Source organism: Catharus ustulatus, chromosome 1 (genome assembly GCF_009819885.2).
Source record: "Catharus ustulatus isolate bCatUst1 chromosome 1, bCatUst1.pri.v2, whole genome shotgun sequence".
Taxonomy (NCBI): domain Eukaryota; kingdom Metazoa; phylum Chordata; class Aves; order Passeriformes; family Turdidae; genus Catharus; species Catharus ustulatus.
This window is the reverse complement of record NC_046221.1, coordinates 14,763,717-14,784,438: the sequence shown is the minus strand read 5'-3', so window position 1 is coordinate 14,784,438 and position 20,722 is coordinate 14,763,717. Positions and strand designations below refer to the sequence as shown.

The 20,722-nt window shown below is 39.0% G+C and overlaps 1 protein-coding gene across 7 annotated transcripts in view; it reads right to left on the bottom strand.

Moving 5' to 3' along the window:
• Window positions 1–20,722, bottom strand: part of EPC1 (enhancer of polycomb homolog 1) — a 63,232-nt gene that overhangs the window by 19,623 nt on the left and 22,887 nt on the right. For all 7 annotated transcript variants that reach the window (XM_033056211.1, XM_042779153.1, XM_033056175.2 and 4 more), the window contains 3 exons: window positions 2,397–2,556; window positions 329–474; window positions 41–247 (listed from right to left, as the gene is read on the bottom strand). In XM_033056211.1, coding sequence (XP_032912102.1) covers window positions 41–247; window positions 329–474; window positions 2,397–2,496 — 453 coding nt within the window. In that variant the 5' untranslated portion in view covers window positions 2,497–2,556. The remainder of the gene's footprint in view (window positions 1–40; window positions 248–328; window positions 475–2,396; window positions 2,557–20,722) is intronic.

Here is a 20,722-nt window from a genome sequence, read left to right as displayed (position 1 = left end):
GAAAAGATAGAAAAGCTGAGGGAGGCACTGATATACTTACTTTACGTGTCTGCATCTTTTCTGTTCGTCGTCTAAAAGCAACATAAGGGTCATTTGTGCTGGAGCCATCTCGTTTTTCCTGCTTCACTGCTGGGATAAGTGAAGGACCTCGACAATTTTTCCTCTTTTTAATCCAATACTCATATACTTCTCTGATCAATTCATCATCTTCCTTCAGCAACAGCTTGGCCTCTTGCAGGCTGACTGGCTAAATGTAAAACCCAGCATGTCACTTTCATACAATAATAGAGTGTGTATTTCAAATTCTTTATTCAAAGTACCATTGTACCTGCTGACCGCTGCCCTTTTCTAGTCTGTCTATCATCTCCTCAAATTGCAAAGGAGAGATGTCCATTCTTTTCTTCAACTTATTCACGAAGATCTCATCTTCCGAATCCAAGTCATAATCTGGCTGCTCAGCATCCAAACTGAAAGCTACATGATACAGTGAAAGTTAAGGTTAGTTTCACTACAAAAAAGTTCTGTTCTTAGCATCTAGAGCACACAGCACTTCAAGAGAAAACCAAAATTATTTGTTTGAATGTTGTACTAATAGTACTTCCATATGGATGTAAACATTGAGGTTTTTTTCTTGAAAAAAATTACTCTTAAAAATTAGGCATAAAAGTTGACATCTACTTGTTATGGTTTTGTTAACCAATGAAAACTTGCTAGTGTTCAAACCAGTTAACAGCTTACTGCCTTCACTGTTTCAGTAAGACATTTTTATATTCATTAAAATCTTCAATGCTGCCAAGCATTTTGGAGTGTTATGTATTGTATGAGCAGCAGTTCAGATTTCAGCCTGAACACATATCAAAGGTACTCCCACCAAAGCATGTGCAGACTGTATTACAATGATCTTAACATATTCTCATCAATGATTTTGTGATGTAGATGAGTCAGACTATACTAGCCCGGCATAATCTACCTATGCAGCAAAGCATCTTTTAAATACAAGTAATATGTTGCAGAATGCAAACAGCTGTTTTCCACAGTATCCCATGAAAATACATCAATCTGCATTCGAAACATGACTCCCAAGCCTCATTAAAATTACTGTGGTTGGTAAGAGACAAATTTATTTCCAAGCGTGTATGTGAAAACACACAGCTATTTTTAATAAACAGGTAGAACACAGCACAGCTTAAAATTCACAATTCCAGCTACTGAATAGTGAAAAGTATAACCTTATTATCAGCATGGAAGACTGCTAGCAGGAAGGAAGAACTTTTTTACAATTAGGGTGGTGAAGCACTAGAACAGGTGGTTGCCCAGAAAACCAGTGGATGCCCACACCTGTGAACATTCACACTCAGGATGGGCCAGGCTCTGAGCAACCTGACAAAGTTGAATCCCCCTCATTGCAGGGAGCTTTGGACCTAGATGATTTTTAAAGGTCCCTTCCAACCCACACTATTCTACAATTCAAATATTTTAAGCCATTACTGAGGCTCAAAATGACATAAAGTTAATTAGGCATGAGATATGTTTACATAGCACAGATACTACTTTTTAAATTCTGCTCATTACACCATGCAACAGAATTCTTCAACAGACTGTATTTTCGAAATTTTTTCCAAAGTTATCTGAAGTAATGTGGTACTCACATGAAGGTGCTCACATAGCAAATAGCTGCTATCTTCCAACAAAAACAAAACCACAACAAATTTGCAAGTCATCAGTGATATCAAACCCCATCTGCTTTTAGATGTAGAATACTTGCACCAGGCATAGGCAGATACTTTTACTACTGTCATTTCTGGTTGGCTTCCCAATCCACTCTACTGCCATTTTACTCTGGTGGTGCTTCAGGAAAAGATACTCTGTTTCTTAGCTATGCATTATGTATTTTCCTCTTTAATTAGATCTGTGTCTGTGCTTGCCAACAAATCTAAATTTCCCTCCAAACTGTTTACTACAGAACAAAAACGAAAGGTACTACTTTGGCAAGTAGGATGTTGAAAAAATTAATTCTCAGAAGTCAGTCTTGATTAGAGTTCAACAGACATTTATGAATAATGTCTTAACTACTAACAAAATTAAACTCTCACAGAATCACTAAGTTGGAAGAGACCTTCAAGATCATTGAGTCCAACCCATTCCCTAACACCTCAACTAAACCACGGCATCGAGTGCCACATCCATTTTTTAAACACCCAGGGATGGTGACTCCACCACCTCCCCAGGCAGACAATTCCAATACTTTATTACTATTTCTGTAAAAAAAAATTTTCCTAATATCCAACCTATATTTCCCTTGGCACAGTTTAAGACTGTGTCCTCTCATTCTGTCAGTTGCTGCCTGGAGAATGTAGATTCAATGCAGACTTCAATGAACGAGTTACTTTACTTACGCTGTATGTGAATCAGCTGCTTTGGCATTTTAAATTCTCCAGGGTATATAGATTCATAGTATGCAATATTACTTTCTGCTTCTGGAACCGGTATAACCATGTTATCCCTCTTCTCTCCATAGACTTGTTGTGCTGAGATAGCCCGCTGCAAATGATGTTCCTATAAATAAAAAAGTGAAAGGAAAACCTGAGAATGTATTTCCAGAGCTCAGCCCAGCTCAGGCCGTCACCCCGGGCCGGGGGGTTCCCCGGCAGGTGGCGCTGTGCCCTCGCACACCCCTCACCTTCCAACGCCTCCCGCCGCGCCGGGGCTCACACAAACCCCACCCACCGCCTCCCGAGACACTCAAGATTGATTACACACAGACAGTGATAGTAGTACGCTGTACTTGCCTTGGCCATTTATTGCCAGAAATGTCAGAAAACCAGACAGGAGGCTTTGCCCTCACGGCCAACGAACAGCAACGATTTTTGCCTAGTGAATGATTCCTGAATATGTTCTCATTTAATGCTTCCCATTGTCTTCCCTTTCTTTCCTTCTCCTAATCCATCAAAGAATGCAACCCATTCTCCCCACAGTTCTGTCAAGACAGTGAGTAGTATCAGCAGGGTTCATACAGTTACTCACAGAAACCCACACAGCCAGATGGGTGCATATCTCTAAGTGATTTACTGACAATACAACAAGGTATTTTTTTCCTTATTAGCAGTGCTGGTTTCTTACGTTTCTATTCTGTTCCTCCTCAGGTGCTCAGTGCTACAATAATTATGCCAATACATCTCCCAGTGAGATGTTATAAATCAGATTACTGAAATACTTGAAAGCAGGAGCTGCAGCAAAAGGGTAGCAGTGATAGTTGGTTTTAACATTGAAATTCAACACAATTCATGTGTTCCAACATGTAATTCTGCTGAAAGAATTCACAGGATTTGAGCCTGTCTTCACACAAGTTGCAGACATTATTTCACATCTGTCCCCTGGTTAAAAAGCTTCTTCACAGAAAGAGACTAATCATGAGAATAAGGCATAGCACAGCTGCAAGTAGAACTCACTGCCCTGGTTTTGACCTGCAGCCCTTGTTAAGTCCAGGCACATGTCACCTAGGAGGGGGGGTACGGACAAAGGAACTTAAAAGTAACTTATTTTCTACCTTTTACTGAACTACTGCTGTCAGACACCTCAATATTTTGTAAACTGTAATAATTCTCCAGGATTACACAGCTACAACTTGTTGTCCAACAGGAAACTAAGCTTTATCTTCACACAGCCCAGCAGGATTCTGCATCAAATGCATAATAATAGCCAATGTTCTTTTAATTAAGCAAACACTTACTGGTTTTATAATATTAAGGTTCCTGGTGTATTTAACCCAGTTTGTTTCTAAACACCAAAAATTGCTTTATTTCAGAGACAAAAAGGATGTTATACATTAAATTAAGATTCCAATTTCCCTGATCCACCTGACATGGACACAGCTAGTAAGAACTAGTAGCCTATAGCTCTTTACTAACAGGTTTAAGTTATCTGTATTTAAAGAAATCTTAACAGCATTCTTAAAAGAAGCACAGAAGCACAAATCATTATTTTGCCTTTCATCCCAATTACAAAAAATACTCAGCATGTGAACAGTCTTAGCAGAGCCACATACTATGAAAAACAACTTTTTTTAGTGGGGGAAATTTTACCCAGTTAATCTGTTGTTCATTCTGATTTCAATTCACCTCAAGAGACACTCCATTAAACAGAAGAAACTAAGCAGACAAAGCAACTTCTCCTTACACCTCCATGCATCAAAGTTTTCATTTATTTGGACAAACCCGCAAGAGCAACTTTGCCCCCAACTTCAGTATCTCGGCCAGTGGATCAGCACATCTCTCTCTATCCTGGTAACTGAGGTGGATCGAGTGCTGGCCCAACACCAGTGCACTCACCAGAATTATCTACTCATTTTCTGTTGTGAAATAAGATTAGGAGAAGGGCAAAAGCAGACTCAAAACTTTAAAGAGTATAAAGAAAACTTTATTAAGAGAACTAAAAGAAGAATAATAAGAATCAGAATAAACCTTCAGAACACTTCTCCCCTCAACTCTTCTTTCCTTTCCCACTGACAACACAAAGAAAAAATTCAGCATTTTCAGTCAGTTTACCACTTCTAAACTCATCTTTCCTCAGTTCATTTCCTGAGAGGAGTGTCTCCTGCCAATACCATGGAGAAACAGTTCTTTCGTTGTTTTAATCTCAACGAACAGCAGCCACCCAGAAATCTGCAATCGTGAAGTCCCTCCCACAACTACCACCACGGGTCATCTCAGCTTATTGGGGTGCAATTTTAAGGGTGAGTTGTTCTAGTATAGAAACAAAAGTTCTCTTCTTTTATCTCCAGGAACAGAGGTTTTCTTCTTCCATCCCTGGGGCAAGGTTTCTCATCTCTCTCTGTTCAAGCTTGGCATCGGATCACAGGTACTTCAACATCTGCTTGCTTCATCACTGCTGCCTCTGCTCACAGCTGTGGTTAGAACACTGCATCTACCCAATGCATTCCATGAGTTACAGGGGGAAAAAGTCTGATGTATCAATTGTATCTTCACCATAGCCTAACAAGAGAATTTCAGCCCAAGACTAAGGCATCTCCTCATTCTCCTCCCATCTGGGATTTGACTCCTCCTTCATTGATCTTGGTATCTCTGCAGTTGTTTTCTTTATGTGTATTAACCCTTTCCTTTTCTCTCACTTGAGAGGACTGATTAATATCTCACCCATACAGCTGAGCCACACTGCAGAGCAGGGCCTGGCTCAGCCAGCATCCAGTTACCAGTTCAAAAGCTGGAAGCAAGGCTCCCGGGGTTTATTCATTTTTAAATGTGATTTCACAGAGGCATGTTAAGCTTTCTTAAGTGGGTTAAGAGAGTGTCAATATTCAAAACCAGTCACCTGATTGGTTCTGTTGGGTCCAGAGGAAGCTGCTGGCAGCCCTCACAGAGAATCACCTCCATAACTGATGGATTTTCTCTAACTAAAAACCAAGCTATGTTAAACCACGACAGTAATAGGTATAAATCAGGTGCAATTGTTAACTCAGAAAACAGTAATTGTTAACAAGAAAGCATGTTAAATATCTACTATTAACTAACACACTACAGCACACAGTTTCTACTCTCCATTGTGATTTCACAGCTGATTACTCCCACCAAGATGCAACACCTCATTCGCTTAAATTCATAGCTTTCCATTTAAAAACGCAGTGATTTCCTCAATTTGTCAGAATGATTTTAAATTCAAATATTAATCAAACTTTCTGGTTGCTCTTCATGTTACAGGAAGATTTGTAGGTAGATACTGTAGTCCTAGTCATTCCTGAAAACAGCAGCTAGCATTTAAAGACAGACCACCTAGGAAATTCAACAGATGTTTTTGTCTGTCCATCTATTTATAGATACAGTTTTCCAAGCAAATTTATTTCTACTACCCAACTGCTTCCATTCACTGCATAATAGAGCAGCATCAAAAAGCCTTTTTCACACCACTATCCATTAGGCCCTGCCACAAAATGCAGCTCAACTGGGTTAACTGTGTTTGCTCTTGAAATCTCTTACTAGGTATATAGAGATTAGCAGCTTTCAGGTCATCACCAGGGCCAAATAATTTACATTATCCATATTCCTCCAGGAATTGTGGGTAAGATAAGTTGTTCATAACCCTCTAGCTTCCACCTTTTCAACAGTCCGCTGACTGTTATGAGGTTCTGGGTTGAGATTTTTGAAGGGATTTTATGGTTTTGCGTGGGGATTTTTTAGGGAAAAAAAAGCACAGTTTAGCGCCTTTTCTCCTTCTCCTCAAACATCATCTGCCCCTCTGAAGCTCTCAAATAGCTGCAAAATTATTCCAGACTGCCTCTTTAAATTCCTGGCATGAACTTCAGATGGGTTAGTCAAGCTCAAAGACTAATTTGTTGTGTTAGAATGAAACTTATCTAACAGCCACCACCACAAGGTTCAGTCTTGTGCCTCTTGCTGTCATACTCCATACTACCACAGACTGAATCTATGATGACAGCTTAGGGAACCAAATCCACAAAAAGCTATCACTGTCCTGTTATTTCCCCTGAAAACAATTAGTCGTCTGAAAAATTGGCTCCCTGAAGTGCCAGGGTGTGTGTATGCAAAGCAGTGGGGAAATGCAGAAGAGAGAAAGATGATTCCCTTTGGCAGCAGTTAACCATTACACTGGCTTAACTGCTTCACTGAATTTAAAAAGTCATTTTAAAATGAGTACCAAGGACAAAAAAACCCCACTAAGACTCAAATATCAAGAAAAACTTCCTCTTACTACAAACCTTCACAGAATATTCTCATCTTACTCTACACTTTCATTGCTAGATGGATCTCACCTTGTTCTTTCTTTCAAGATATACCTTTCATGTAAATACAAATTGTTCACATATTTGTCCCTATTAACAAGTTTCCACTTTCAGTGTAGTCACATTTCTTTCTTAATGTACCCTTCTGATTGAAACAACATTGAAATATCTGCATTTGGTTCACAAAACACTCAGCCTGAACTGCTTAACACCACAGCAGTCTGCTTCAAAATTTTTTCCCTTTCTATCCTAGCTTACTTCCCTTGGATCTTTCCATATCATTTCACAACATGAACTTATTGAAGGCAGTTTATTCTCCCTGAAACTGCTTTGCACTTTTACATTTAACTATTTTTAACATATTAGTTGTTCTTGTATCCAGAAAACCTTTTATTTTCAGTTGCTTTATCTGCCTGACATAGAATGCTGTAGCAATTACAACTTTAGGAGTGCTGTAATGCTAATTTGAGCCAGTCATTTCAAAACAATGGTACTGTTCCTCAAACTTGATTCCTTTTACATTTTACTAATGCTCAGCCCAATTTGCATTAAAAAAATTAAGGCATTCATACAAGAAAATCCTAAAAATCTGCTCACTCTTCCTAGCCCCCAAGTTAGTTTTCCATCAGGTTAGCATCCTATACTGGCTCACCATGTGGTCTGACAATCCCAACAAAAAAAGGGATGCAGTGGGAGCACTCAGCTCCGAGACAGAGGGCGTCTCAGGAAAGAAGCAGCTTCATCCCTTTTTGCAACACTCAGCCAGAAACATGAACTGAAGGGCAGGCACTGATCTCTCTTCTCTGGTGAAAAGTGACAGAACCTGAGGGAACAGCTAGATGCTGTGTCAAGAGACGTTTAGCTTGGATATTAGAAAAAGGTTCTACACCCAGAACAGGCTCCCCAGGGCAGTGGTCACAGCACCAGCCTGATAGAGCTCAAGAAGTGTTTGGACAGCACTCTTGGGCACACAGTTACTGCTGGGCTTGTGCTGTGCAGGGTCAGGAGCTGGACTTGATGACCCCTGTGGGTCCCTTCCAACTCAGGACATTCCACGATTGTATGGACAGCACCTTATTCTCCTGCAATATATTCCTGTCCAGAAAATTATTTTGACAGTTAAAATGCCAATACTTACCATTTAAACTGTTAGTTGTTTAAACAACCAAAAGCTTGATAACCACTTTTCTCCCTTAGTTTTCCTGTAATTAAGAGAGTCTACAGGAAAAGCCCACCAAAATAGCCACTCTTTTTCTGTCTAGGCAGAATGTAATACAGTATGATGCCATTTCATAAGTAAAATTATGCATTGGCTCAATTTGTCATTCTGTGGTCTTCCTTCCTATTAGTTTTACGATAGTGAGTTTGTCTCTTGTACCCACTCTTACTGCACACCAGTATCATCATACACACTCCAAATCAAATACTGAAAGGACAATCTAAAGCAAGCTGACAGCAACAAAGGCACAAGGGAAATCAAAACACAGCAGTACAGTTCTCATTACAGCCTGAAGGACATGGAACTTGAGGCCAGTGCTGCTTTGCAGTGGGGCAGTACAATCTCTCTCAAGTGATAATGCAAGGATATAGGGCTAGTTCTTTGTCAGAAGCTCAGTATTTGTATGTTTAATGCATTTCTAGCACAGTACATTCAAAAAATCTGAATTACAATAATTAGAATACAAAAGAAAGGATTCTGTGATTGGGGGTCAACCTGACTATCAGCAGGCACCCCTGCCTGTAGGCAGAATCAAGTAGAAACACAGCAACTGAGAATCTTCTTTCACATTGTGGTAATACTTCTTAAATTTTTGGCAACGTGACTGCAATTTTCAGTTAAGTTACAGTTTCTAAAAGAAAACTGGCACTTAGAGAGAGCACAGAGGCTTCTGACAAAATATCTACTCTGCAGTACACTCCGGAGACCATATTCCAAGTAAGACAACCACAGCACAAGGCATTAAAAGACTAAGTGACATAACCCATCATTATAGTTAAACAAATCAGAGGGACAGAATGCATATTATCCTTTTAAAAAGGCAACTGAAAAAATGTTACTGCAGCAGCAATGAGTACATCTTCTCAAGAAATAAAGGAAAAATCCACTTTTATTTTTTTGTAATTTGATTGTTTGTTCCCTCAAATAATTTCTCCAATTACTTCAGAGCTTTTAGAAATAATGATTTAAGCACATTTGTTTATGGAAATTACCAAAAGAGGCAGCTCTCAAGTCCAGTGTACAGAATAGAAAGTCTCCCAATACTCCAAGCCTACTCTAAGCAAGGGAGTGGTATCTTTGCTGGGGGAAGCAAAAGGTGGGGTGGACAAGCAGAAAGTTTTTGAAAGTACTGGTACTTCTAAAAAGTGCACAGGACTGAATTCAAGCATGTACAGATCAGAATCACATCTTTGCCTCCAAAACAAAACTTATATAAAAACTACAACTGATTGTGTCATTACTGGGAACTGAGGCAAACCATTGCCTATCTACTGGTCTCTGCAGAACTGCTGATTTACACCAGTATGACTGGGCAAAAGCCTCACATCTATCCCTGACAGAAGTGCTTTCCCAAGGCTACCATTTCACAGCACTTGCAATGTTTAAGGTGTAAGAATGGAAAGGGATACCAGTTTCCATAGACAGCTGTCAAGAAGCATTAGGTTCACAACAGTTACACTGAAAGAGATTACAGCTGACACACAATCAAGGCCATACAAACTCCTAGACCTCTCTTTTAATACACATTTTACCTCCTAGTAGCTTACGGTCCAAAAAATCCTCTAACAGATACAAAAAATCCTACAAAATCCCAGCTCATTTGAAACACAAACACATTACTCTATAATTAAGATCAAATAAGAAAACATTAGGAACTGGAAAAAATCAGAAGTTGTTCATCATGTCATCAAGAGGTGGTAAACTGGTGCATGAACAACCTGATTCCAGGCTTATAAGGTAAAGATTTTTGGCTGCTAAATACACAGAGATGATGGAGGCTCTCACACCAGCAATAGTTACTGGTAGATGGGCAGTGTAGGATAACACAGCAAAGTTGCTCAGAGACCCTGCTGCAGACCAAGACCTTTCAGGTTAACTCACTCCAAAACATACAGCAAGGACAGCTGAAGCACACAAGTCACTCTCCAACCTCCAACTCTGCTTGTTCAGATACACATCCAGTCTCTCAGCCTCTTGGAAGCGTGATGGTCAAGGTACACTAGAGAAAATTTGTCTACAGATTCAACCCAATAAATCTGTCCACAAAGATAAAGGAATAAAACACCCAAACTTGCTCATTCTCTTCACCTTCTCCTCCTGTTATCAGATCTTAGCTGTCCTGTAACTAACTAATCAGACACAATTTATATCCAAGATAAGGAGAAACTTGAACAGTAAAGAGAGAATTATGTGCGAAACAAAGAGGTCTATTTTTTAATGCTATGCCTTATTCTGTACTCACATAACTCCTTCTCCCTTTCCAGAACCAGTTCAGGCACTGGAAATGTGTTTCTGTGGGACTCAGAGGCAGTTAAATGCCACCACAATAGAAAAAGTTCACCCATAGAGAAGCAAGCACCAGTAATGCTGCTAGAGAATGTACAGAATGCACAGCAAGAACACAGAAGCTATCCTGGATCAATGCAAACTGTTCAGTGATACTTCCTTTGCACTACTCTTACCTTCAGGGCAGAAAGTGGCTCTAGTGGCTTCTAGAAAGACTGAAAGCAAAAACACTCAGTTGTTCCTGAATAGTAGCTCCACAGGTTATTAAAGAAGCACTTAGCACAGTAACACAGCACACACTGCTGCCTTTATCTCCTCACACATATGCAGTCACACCTAACTACTTGCAAAACAACAAAGAAGTTACGACAAGTTTATTACAGCACTTGTTTCCAAACAACTGCTGCCAGAAAGTTCCAAACCTGACTGCAGTGCCCTACTGATGAGGGCAACCTGAGTCTGCCTCGCAATGCACATAAGTCTTCAGTGGGTATTCTGGCACAAGATCAGACTCTCAGTTACACTGATCCTTGACTGAGACCCAGAACCCAACTCCTGAATAACAGCTGATAGATCTGGCCTTTGATAATGGCAAGGCAATAGTTTTGTTGGTAAGCATAACTGCAGCTCTGATTCTCTTGAACTCAAGTAGATGAATGTCATGTAAGTGTTAGCAGTAGTTTAAATCTGGTCATAAGAAGCACACATGATCAAAACAGGACAGAAATGGTGGGTCAGCAAAGCAATCTTCCTTGCTCTACCTTTGATGGGTAGGTAAGACGGCAGATCATTCTCCCCTCATCTGGCCCTCAAACAATTGCAGCCCTCCTATTATGACTCTCATTATACACAGACACACAGTGAACATCTTGGATCAAGTGAAGCTGCCTGCAGACTCACCCAAACCACATGGCTTTAGATCCTCCCTTCTGGAGTTCTTCTGCCAAGATCACTTAATTCTAGGCAGTAGAGAAAATGCTTTCTTGTTGTTACAGCAGAGCCCAAAACTGTCCCATCACAGTGAAAAACTAAGGAGGTCACTTCTGCTTATCAACTGATGTTGGTCTCTTGGGTAGTCAGTTAAGAAGGATTCTACTGTAATAATTAGATCTCTGCTAAAAATGCCTACTTAAAATAGTTGCATAGATTTAAACAGCAATTACTCAGTGAAAATGGGATTTAATTTATTTCTAAAAATGCATAGGTATGTAATTAAAAGTATCAAAACACCCTCGGTAATTATCAGACTTTTCTCTAGAACACTGGTCAGAAATGAGATCAGACACCATCATGAGCACTGTAGTAGACTACTTTCCCCATGTTCAAATCAGACATTTCAAACAGCATCGAAGGAGTCTGTCCTTTCATTGCAAGAAATCCTGCTTCTGCATTTGGGGACTCCCAGTAGCAAATTACTTACAACTTAGAGGCAATTTTCACCTGCTGTTCTTGATAAGTTAATGTTGGTAGACAGGTGGAGAAATCAGTTTCACGTTTTAAATTACTGTGCAAAACAGACAGGCAGAGATGAAGAAATGAATGAGACTGGCTCAAAACATGCCAGAGAGGATAAGATACATAACCTGGAACCCTAGAATCAGGAAAATTGAAGTATTTAACACATATATTAATAATTCAGTACAGAATCAGGCACAGGTCCCATTCAGACCACCTAAAAACACTTGTCTGCCTGCCAAATTGTCATGGAACAATATAGATTCAGAAGCACAGGCCTTGGTACCAATTTGAAATATTTTGCTTAGGAATTGCACAAAATCAAAACTGGCAGAAGGCACTAAACCATCTCCCCAGTATTGGTAATGGCCACGCCCATCCATTCCTCTGTAATCACTTTGCCTCTCACGAACTCCTCAGCCTAGGCAGCCTTGTAACCCACAGACCACAGACAGAAGGGAAGTTAATCTTAGGCGAGTCTTCTCCTGAGCTAAATCAGTTCACAGGTAATGCAAAAATCAGAACAAACTCTAGGAAGACACTGGACTGCCTCTTCTCACTATAAGCATTTAAAATCAACTCAGCTCATCTCACACAACTTTGCCACACCAGACTTAACTGCAAACTTGTCCAAGAGCCCCTTCCTTACCTCAGCCTGCTGTTCCAGCTGCATGCTCATTTGAGACTGCAATGAATGAAAACTATTTCAGTCATCTATGGTAAACAAATGAATTTTCCCTTAAATAAAGGATTCTAAACACCGCATTAGGACACTTGCAATGTATTATGTAAATACATGTCCAGGGCATGAGCTCCACACGGAAATCAGACTAGCACAAAGTGAACTGAGATTTTACACAGCTCACAAGAATATAGCTTTCAGGATACAGTCTACAACTGAATGAGAACAGCTCTTGTAATTCACCCTTTTTCAGCTACTAATGCCATTTAGAACAGCCTAGATAAAGCTTTACAGCAAAATTATTCTCCCCTCATACAGACTATGAAGTGGAACTTCTACAGCATTTCATTAGTTGACTAATAATTGTATCAAGTTCCCAAGCCAAAAGATGCCACTGCATCGATCTTGCTACTTGCTTAAAACATCCCTGTGCAATTAGCAATACTTTGTAACTAAGATAATTAGCACGGCAAAAGCTTACGCCTGGATTCCAACATTTTTATTAGCTACCGAGACTTGATATTGCTGTTAAGTAGTTCAGCACTGATAAAAGAGCAGTGTCATCTGAATAATAAGCAACAAGGTAACCCAACTTTGCTGCAAACAAGTTTCTATTCTGTTTCACTACTCTTCCATGTGCAGATACACACAGGGTTGTGCTTCCAACACAGACATGAACCTCAACTGTTTTTTAAATCGTCACCTAATACTATACATAGCACCAGGTAAAGTTAAAGGTTAAGCTAAGAATCTACATTTCAATAGACAGTAGAATGAGAAAGAAGTCAACTCAGCTGAGTGAAATTTACATTTCTCTAAGTTTTCTACATAAACTGTGAAAAACAGTATGCCTAGCACTGTTTCCACAGGCTTTGTTCTGCAGCCGAGGTTTTCAAACGACCCCCATTAAACCAACCCTCTTCTCCCTTTGCAGTTCAGACAGCCGTCAGTCTGGATCCACCAACCAACCTGGCAGCAGAACACAGTACAATCAAGACAGGAAAGACAAACAAACAAAGCCATGAGGTCTGAGCAGCACCCCTATGGCCCCAGCATTAAATCTACCAAGGGGTCAGAAACATTCCCTTTCACAGGCCACAACTGCAAAAATCAGGTTTCCCAGATCTACATATGATCAAAGAGCCTGCAGAAAAAACAACTCTAAGAACAGGATCTAGTTGGTTTGGGGTTTTTCTTAGAAGTACTAAAAAGAGATCTTGAAAACTTTACCTACCTAGAGTTTTTCCCCTCAGAGTTTACAGAAAGCCTCTAAAAGTCAACACTACCTACAGCTTGACTATCGTATCTCTGAACACCAAATTGCACAACTACCCAAGGACTTCACATAAACAAATGCCCAGTCTGGTTGACTGGGGCAGCCTAAACGCCAGGCATCATTAGTAAGCAAACTCTTCAGAGAATGCAGAAATATTTTTGGACATAACTGCAAGACAAGTGTGCATTTTATCAGAATATCACTTTGCCTAGCACCATCTCAAAAAGGAGCCTGGACATCATTATCAAGGAGAGTAAAAAAGCACAAAACCCACAGCCATACTTCCACAGCTGTTCTCTCTGAGCCACAAGGTATCAAAAACTGGGAGATTCATTTCAGTCTTTGTGTTTAGCAGCCCAATAATTTCTTTCCTCTATGAACTTTTTAGGTCACTATAGTCTATTCAACTTTAATATTACAGAGGTTTGAAAGAAACTCAATACATTTGCAACTTTCTATTTTGTTCATTTACCTTTCCCTTCAATCACAAATAGCAATTTAAAAACAAACAAAAAAACCCAGTGAGTGAATAGGGTTCACACAGGATCTCTAACAAACACAAAACTAAAGCAGTTGTACCTTCCCTAAGACTGCTTCATTTATAATATGCTCGTCAGGTTTAACTATCTCTCATGTAAAGTACAGTTTCATTACCTCAAACATTCACATTAAAAAGTATTAGAATTTAATTGGTGTTTCTACTGAACATTATACAATAATATGGGACAAAACCATTAAAAGCATTAATGAGAAAACCAAGTATCAACATTTGTCAAGTTCATTCATTCATAAGTTGAGGCTCAGTACCTCATGTCAGATAAGCAAAAAGAAATTTGCCTTAAAATCGAAACAATCTAAGCACCTTTTAAGAAGCCACATGTGCATTCCACATAAAAGCTCATATATAGCAGTTGCACTAAAAAAATTAAAAGTAAAGAAGCTTCCAGAGCATTGTCTTAAACCACCAAGCTTATTTACAATTTCAAAAATAAATAAACAAACCTTTTAAATATTAACCACTTCAGTGCTATGGGGAAGAAAAAGTCTGCAGAAAAAGCATACAGTGCACCACAGCCATGACTAACAGCTAATGTGTTAATCAAGCCCTTTTGCAGACTTCACAATATCTTCATTTCAGTACTTTACTCCTCTGTATATTGCACAATGGAAATAAATTGCTATTTAGTGCTGAGCAGAAATGTGATCTGCATAAGTACACACAGGATGGCACAGTACACCTAACCTTGTCTTTGAATAACTGTCAGTGCCAATGGCACAAAGTTCTACCTCTTACTTCTCCAAATTACAATTCTTGGTACAAGAAACAATAAAAAGCATTGCAGTTTGTAACTTAGTAAAAGGAGCTTTTCAATGCACCAAGACTGCAAGATATCATGAGAGTTGATAAAGACATTTGAGAAAATTTACGTAACACGTCATCAAGTAAAAATGCCAGGAGAGACATAATTAAGTTTTACTACATAAGGCATCCAGTAAAGAAGAAACTTGCTTAGCAACTACTTAGAATTGCTCCAGCCAATTAAACTGTGTCAAAGTACATTCAAGGAAAACCTACCCATACTTTTTAACTAAACACTCCAAGCTTCTCTATTCGCAATACCAACAGATCAGCACTTCAGTTCCAATGCCACAAAGGGGAGAAAGTGCTTCTGCAACAGGCGCAATACTGAGTAATTTAAAACAGACTTTGCAATGAATCGATGCATTTTCTGCTACAGATATCAGTCTTCACTTTGTAAACCTGCATGTTTAGACACTCTGCTTGACTTAGAATAAACATTGCTACATTTCAATGCAAAGATACTACCTAGAGCAGAGGTCTCTATGAGGCTGAAAAGCTTAAACAAAACACCAGCTTAAAAGTTTCCTGATCAGTAATGTACATTTTGAATTATAAACTCCTATGAGTCAGATACCAGCTGCCCATTTCACTTTGTAATTGTCAAGTTTATTTAGATTGCCTTTAAAAATGCAGGACAGACTAGCATTTCCAATTCATGACTTTCTACCTGCAATTATGATCAAACATGTTTTCAAGGTATAAACACTCAGCAACAAAGTCAAGTCATACACAGGAGGGTAGGAGAGAAAGAACAAAAGCGAATGGGAAAGGTTTCCTCTAAGGACAAGCATTTCCTTAATACTGGTAAGCTCAGTGCATTTTAAATGACCTTGTTATTGTCTCCATGCACCCAATGAGAGTTAATTTTCTGACTGGGACAAAACATGACTGCCCAATGTCATGTGCAAGGAGAGTCAGCCAAATCCCATTGCTCCAGTCCCAACAGAGAGGTGCCTGCTTTTCTACTGCATGTGCAGCTGCTCAATGGGCCACTCCTGGATGCAGGGGAATCAAGTTACAATGGTATGAATATCCATTATTTGATGTGTCTACAAGATATATAAATGTATCTACAAACTACATAAATATATTAAGCACAACAGACACTTCAGAGACTGCTCTGTGCCCTTCTGAAACACTGAGTCTGAGAATAGTCCATGTATCAACAGAGAAGCACAGTTAGAGGACTCCAGGAAATATCCTTATGCCCCACATGGTACCTGTCTCTCACCACTTGGTGCCATGCAAATTACCGGAGGCTGTGAGGTATTTGTGCTTGTCATTAATTCATCACATCCCTTCTGTGCAAGGACTATTTTAGCTCCATTACCATCAATGAGTATATTTATAAAGGATTATTTAGCACACTGTGTTTTGAAAAATATCAACTTGATGCTGAATACATTCCCAGAGAATAAAATTCAGAGCTGCCTAAGGTTATGCTTTTGAATTATCAACTGCAGGTTCAGTTTCATACTGCTTACCACATTAAATGGCTTGACCTGTCTTACAGTAACTGAAAGCCAAAGTAAACTGGGGTTCCCTCAATCCCTGGAAATGATACTGTTGCCAAAAGCTGAGTCAGGACCTCAGGTTCCAATTCCACCTATGCCATCTGCTAAAGTGGTGGGCTTACTGCCTTCAAACGTTCCGCAATAAATCTTAGGAAATGTGAATGTGTAATTCATACTTAACAAATGTGCAAGAGCAAAGTGTTGAAACAATTCAGAGTTAACTTATCAGCCAGTATTTAACCCCATGAACTTCTGGAAGAGGCATTACACCACAGCCCAAATCGTGCACACACACTCTCCTTGGTAATGATGGGAATGAACCACAAAAACAAAAACATCCAGCTGTATAAACACACATGTGAATTCCACATACACATATAACCACAGTGCAAAACAATCAGGGGTAAGATACTCTCTCCAGAAAAATTATCCCTAAATCTTCCCCTTCCCTCTGCTAACTAAAACAAGTGCTTCTCATACAGTGTCCGTCTCACGTACAGGTCAAGTAAGAAGTCAAACTTATTTTGCAGAGAGACAGGACAATAACTTTCCAGAGAAAATCAACACTGGAAAACATTCAAACTATTATACAAATCACAATTTAATACAAGCCAAAATAAAATGTCAGATACCTACTTTAATTTACTGAGTTAAGCCAACTTCCGAATACAACATTTAAAAATAAACAGGTTACTAAATCACACACAGGGACCTTTTTCACCTGATGAAATTAATGAATAATGAACAGATTCATGACTTGGTTTTGCAAGTTTGATTTTTTGATAGGCTCTCATTTACCACTGAGACTAGGAATATTTTTCTTACTGCTTCAGGATGTCTTCAGAATTTCACCTCATCCTGCCACACAATACAAAACTGCTACCTTCTGATGAGACTTGCTCCACAACCTACCCACGACAGCAATTCCTGAAAGTTAAAGTTCGTAGATGTTTGTTACACTTCAGAGCTTCTTTTTCTTCACCAACTTCTCCAGTAAGGTTTTATCTTTATTTCTAGGACATTCTGCAGCCCACATCCCAATCACCTAAAGACAGTTAAAGCTGTCACAGAAAACATTTCACAACTAACAGCACAAGGTCCTTCTGTAGTAAAGTATAGATGCTATGGAAAACCAGTCCAGACATAAGGGTTTAAGCATTAACTGTAACAACCTCATTTCTTCTATTCTAGTCCAAGATGTGTCAATTTTTTCTTCAATATTCTAAACATCTTCTCAAGACAAGACACCTCAAAGGAAATAATTTTCCTTCAGAGAAAGGCTGAGAGCACAAACATGCAACAAAATTCTGTTAATCATTCTTATCCTATAGTTCTAGTAATGATTTATTAGACAGAGGTGCTTTATAAATACGCATGTTTCACACACACACTTCCTTCTGACAGAACAAATATTACACTACTGACAAGAACAGGGAAGCTGTTTTGCTTCAGTTTTAGCAGCTCAAGTTCCTTCACCTCATACATACAGCAAGAGGATAAATTTTTGCCTACTGACTTGAAGTACTATGAAAAACACTAGTTCCCCAAGAGGGATTGTACTAAACTACCTTTAATCCTAACACTTGAACAGTCTCATTTTGTACTTGGCCTATTTTAAGGCCACAGAATTATCATCAGAAAACAAAGCAAGTACATCAATATTAATAATGACTTCCTTCTAACGGAACAAGATGAATAGCAAGAGAAGGGCAAGCAAGGTCAGTCATCATCTTTGGCAAAGAACACACAAAAGCAAAAAACATCCCTGAGAAGAGGAAAGAGTAGGCAAGTGCACCTGCAAGTATCTGAAAGATCCAACACTTCCATATAAGTAACCTGCTTAAAGGATCTCTACGCAATACAAAACATTCTGCAGGACTCAGATTCATTGGCTCTTACCTCTGGCCTTACTCGTGAACTTTCCAATAAAACCACCCTGTTATCATGAATTCAGCTTTTTTACCAGATATCAGATCTAGATTACTGAATTATAAGTATTGCAAGTCACATCCCAATATCGCAAAACCTTATTCTGAATCCAGCTCCTATTTTCTGTCACTCTTTTCAGAATTATTTCTTGCATTTAAGTACTGAGAAAAATTAAGTAGTAAAAAGGCACACAGGACATGTCCTGCTGAAATGCTAATACAGGATTGGGGCTGGGGGGTATAGCCTCACCTCACAGCAAAAACCTTCAATTCTTAAGCAAAAATGAGGGCACGGGAAATAGGAAATCCAAATTTATCATCAGTGTTTAAAGAAACTTAAGGAGAACAAAACTAGAGAAGTTAGAAATACAAGAGAAAGGGGCATTTCAAATAATCAAATCCTGGTAAACATCTGAAAGAAAAGATGTTACATACTATGTAGACAGATTAACATGAGGAACGATAATGGCACAAAGAGTAAAAGAAAAAAATAATAACATCAAGTCATGTATAGTGTTTCTGCTGAGAAAGGCATTTTCAGTGAGACTAACTACAGATCAACAGAGTCTGGAAAAGCAACGGGCACCCTTCAATCACTCTCCTCAAATGTAAGCTTCATAAATCTACAAGATTTGTGATTTCTGTTTACAACTTGGAAGGAACCTTGAAGTCTTGAAACTCATATAAAGTACAAACTCAAACAGATGTGGGAAAGCAATCCTCTCCAAATACATCCTCTTGAAAGCTTCAAATTCAAAAAGCATTAATTTCTTAATTCCTGATTAAATATAAAGGAAACAAATCTTTAATTATGGTACTTAAGGTTAAGAGGATCGTTTCCTCTCTCTCTCAAACTATCTACCTGTGCTTGAAAAAACTGACAGAGCAGAAAGTTTTCTAACTTTTATTCCAGCCTCAATCAATGCAATTCACCTTCACATATCTGCTTACTCAGAGCAGGGTTAGTCCCTGAAAGCACAAAAAGCTGAACACACAGCAATACACACACACACGTGGATGGGAGAGCAGAGCACGCTCACTGAACAGGAAGAGTACATCTACAGCAGCAGCCAGCATCTTCTGCCTGGCCCATCAGTCATTTGATGTGTTCCTTGATACTAGAGCTAATGTTTCCTCTTACAAGTACAATGTGGAAAACCAGTAGAAAAAGAACAAGTAACTTATTGCATACATCTATGGGCTGCCTATCACAATATTCTGTTCTAGCAGAGCAGATGCCCACACAAAAGCATACTTGGTCCTATAAAACAGAAACTTGAAAAAATAATGCATTGACTTAGAGGTATTCAAAATTCAGACTAAATACCCTTAACAAATTGGTAAATAATTGCACATTCATTTCTGAGGAATATAATCACAATCATGGCACAGTTTTTGTGATGGCTACAAGCAAAGTGGTCTACTCAATGAAAAGATTTGCAGATTTAAGGGCTTGCCATACTGCATGTTCTTCCTATGGGAAGCAAATTAATACTAGGCAGGTTCCTACAAATAATTAAATTTTACTGGAATAAATACAGAATGTTAGCTATTAAAATGAAAAGCAAACTAAGGCTACACTACTATGCTTCTCAAATATTAAGGTTACTGAACTACTGTCCCTACCTTTATTCATATTCTTCTGCATACAATTAATACCCAATCCTTTGCTGAAATACATCATGTGATGGATCACAGCTGAGAGAAGAGTCAAGAGGATAACATTTTGGGGGTCCTCTTAAGGCCAGCTGTGAAAATTCCCAGAAGGTAAACCTTTCCATACAAGTCTGGCTTTAAAATTATTTACAGTTTACCATGACAAACTCCTCTGCTTCGAATCCCTGCCAGTTGTACTACTTCTTGTGCTCTCAAGAATAACACTAACAGTTATATTTGTGGGCATCCTCCTCACCCCGGCTTAATATAAACAATTTGAGACATGTTTTTAAACTCTTCGTGCATGCTCATTGCAAGTAAGTGAGTACTATGTACGTCTAACCTTTTTAACCTCAACTGTGAACATGGACAATTGGTCTCACTTTAGTTAACTCTGCTATGCAGAGAGCCACTGCTGTTACACAACTTCTGTGTGCAATTATTGGGATATCCACAGCAGGGTAAAAATAAGCTGAGAATGTACACATCAAATGGATTCTGTAAAAGCAATCTACATACAGCTTTTAAGGAACAGCTTTCTTAGAGGAACTATACTGCTTTTGTATACATATCTAACTCACAGAATAGT